Source organism: Buceros rhinoceros, unplaced genomic scaffold (genome assembly GCF_000710305.1).
Source record: "Buceros rhinoceros silvestris isolate BGI_N320 unplaced genomic scaffold, ASM71030v1 scaffold12525, whole genome shotgun sequence".
Taxonomy (NCBI): domain Eukaryota; kingdom Metazoa; phylum Chordata; class Aves; order Bucerotiformes; family Bucerotidae; genus Buceros; species Buceros rhinoceros.
In genome coordinates, this window is record NW_010411255.1 from 82,223 (window position 1) to 84,193 (window position 1,971).

Sequence of the window (1,971 nt, forward strand, 5' to 3'; positions counted from 1 at the left end):
TTCCTTGCTGCTCGGGAGGGTAGTTTCGAAGCAGCAAAAATCTTGCTGGACCATTTTGCCAATCGAGACATCACAGACCACATGGACCGCCTACCCCGCGACGTGGCGCAGGACCGGATGCACCACGACATAGTGCAGCTTCTCAACGAGTTCAACGTGGCGCACAGCCCTGCTGGGCACCCCGGCGCCATGCTGAACTCTGCCCTCTCCCCAGTCATCTGCGGCCCGAATAGGTCCTTCCTCAATCTGAAGCATGCTTCATTAAGCAAGAAGTCACGAAAACCGAATTCCAAAGGCATCATGCCCACCAACCTCGCCAAAGATGCAAAGAGGAGAAGGAAGAAGTCCCTCAGTGAGGGCAAAGGGCAGTTTTCGGAGAGCTCAGTGACCCTGTCACCGGTCGATTCCCTAGAATCACCCCATGCTTTTGCGTCCGAGCCAACGTCCTCTCCCGTGATGCCGTCGCCGGGGGTGCTACACTCATCACCCAGCTCACTGCTGACCGCTCCGTCGGTGCAGGCTGCACACACGATGTCCTTCTCCAACCTCCACGAGATGCAGCCTTTAGGACGTGGATCCAGCACAGTGCTCCCGTCTGTCAGCCAGCTGCTTTCGCAGCACAGAACCACCCCTCCGAACAGCGGGCTTGGCAGGCTCCGGCCGGCCAACGTTTCCACTGAGTGGATGAACCGCATGGAGGTGAACGAGTCCCAGTACAACGAGATGTTCGGCATGGTGCCGCAGGTGATGCATTCACACCCCAGTGTTTCTCAGCAGAGCGGTTTGGTTCAAGCAGATGCAAAGCACATGGGAGTGTCCAGGGAGTCTCTGCCCCCTATCATGACTTTCCAGCTGGTTCCCAAGGGTGGCATAAACCAGCAAGCACTGCCACAGCAGGCCCAGTCAAACTGCGCTCAGAACATGGCTGGTCCACTTAGCTCCATGTACCAGATACCGGATTTAGCTCAGCTGCCCAGCGCCTCGTTCTCCATGGCTGCCATCCCTCAGCAGGACGGGCAGGTGGCTCAGACGGTCCTGCCGGCCTACCACCAGTTCCAGAGCTCGATGGGGAAGTACCCGACGCCTCCATCGCAGCACAGCTGCTACTCCTCGGCCACAGAACGGACTCCTAGCCACAACCGGCACTTACAAGGGGAGCACCCATACCTGACTCCATCGCCGGAATCTCCAGACCAGTGGTCAAGCTCCTCCCCGCACTCTGCCTCTGACTGGTCTGACGTGGCAACCAGTCCCGGTAACAACCAGCGTGGACCAGCAGCCGCTCACATGACGGAGCAGCAGCGGAACAACATGCAGGTGTATGCCTGAAGGCTGGCCGAGGTGAAGCCCGAGAAAAGCGGACTCCAGAACTCATGAAGGTCTTCCAGGATGGAAATGAAGAACCATTTTAGTATCCAAGAGTCTTAATGAGCCCAGGCTGTTCTTTCCTCGGAGGGACTGTGGTCGCTGTAGGCCTGTATGCTTTTATGCTAAACAGAGAACTGTAGAAGCTGGTGACGGAGAAGACCAGCTGGGTCACTTCTAACCAACTCCCCCGCACCTTGGGTGTGATTGCTGTCTGCACTGGATTCTCCAGTCTGCCTTTAAATCTGTTCCACCGTTTCTTTGGGGAGACAGCTCTTCAGCTTAATGCATCTCATGGTCCTTTCTCCAGAAATATAGCCAAAACCAGCTTTATATCCTTATTTTGTTACTCCTTTCGTTACCCATGTAACCTCTCTCTGAAGCACCTTCTACTAGTTCTCCTCGAGTTCAAGTTGCCTTGTCTTGACACAGCTCAGAGCTGCACCCGTGTTCCTAGACCCCTCCTTCCCTGTCTGCCCTTGCTCAGCAAGGGGGCCGGACTTCCCAAAACACCTGCAGGTCAAGTGACACCTTCCGTCACCGTCACGCAGCTTCACCCTTTCCTCTTCAAGAACCTTTGTTTTGTACTAACACCCCTTAGCGTTC

The 1,971-nt window shown here is 55.8% G+C and overlaps 1 protein-coding gene across 1 annotated transcript in view; it reads left to right on the top strand.

Moving 5' to 3' along the window:
- Nucleotides 1-1,757, top strand: part of NOTCH2 (notch 2) — a gene marked incomplete at its 5' end in the record, with an annotated part of 74,808 nt that extends 73,051 nt beyond the window's left edge. Inside the window, one exon of the mRNA XM_010135946.1 lies at nt 1-1,757. This exon is cut by the window's left edge and continues 7 nt beyond it. Within this exon, the coding sequence (XP_010134248.1) occupies nt 1-1,329 (1,329 nt within the window).
- Between the last annotated feature and the right edge of the window lie 214 nt (nt 1,758-1,971).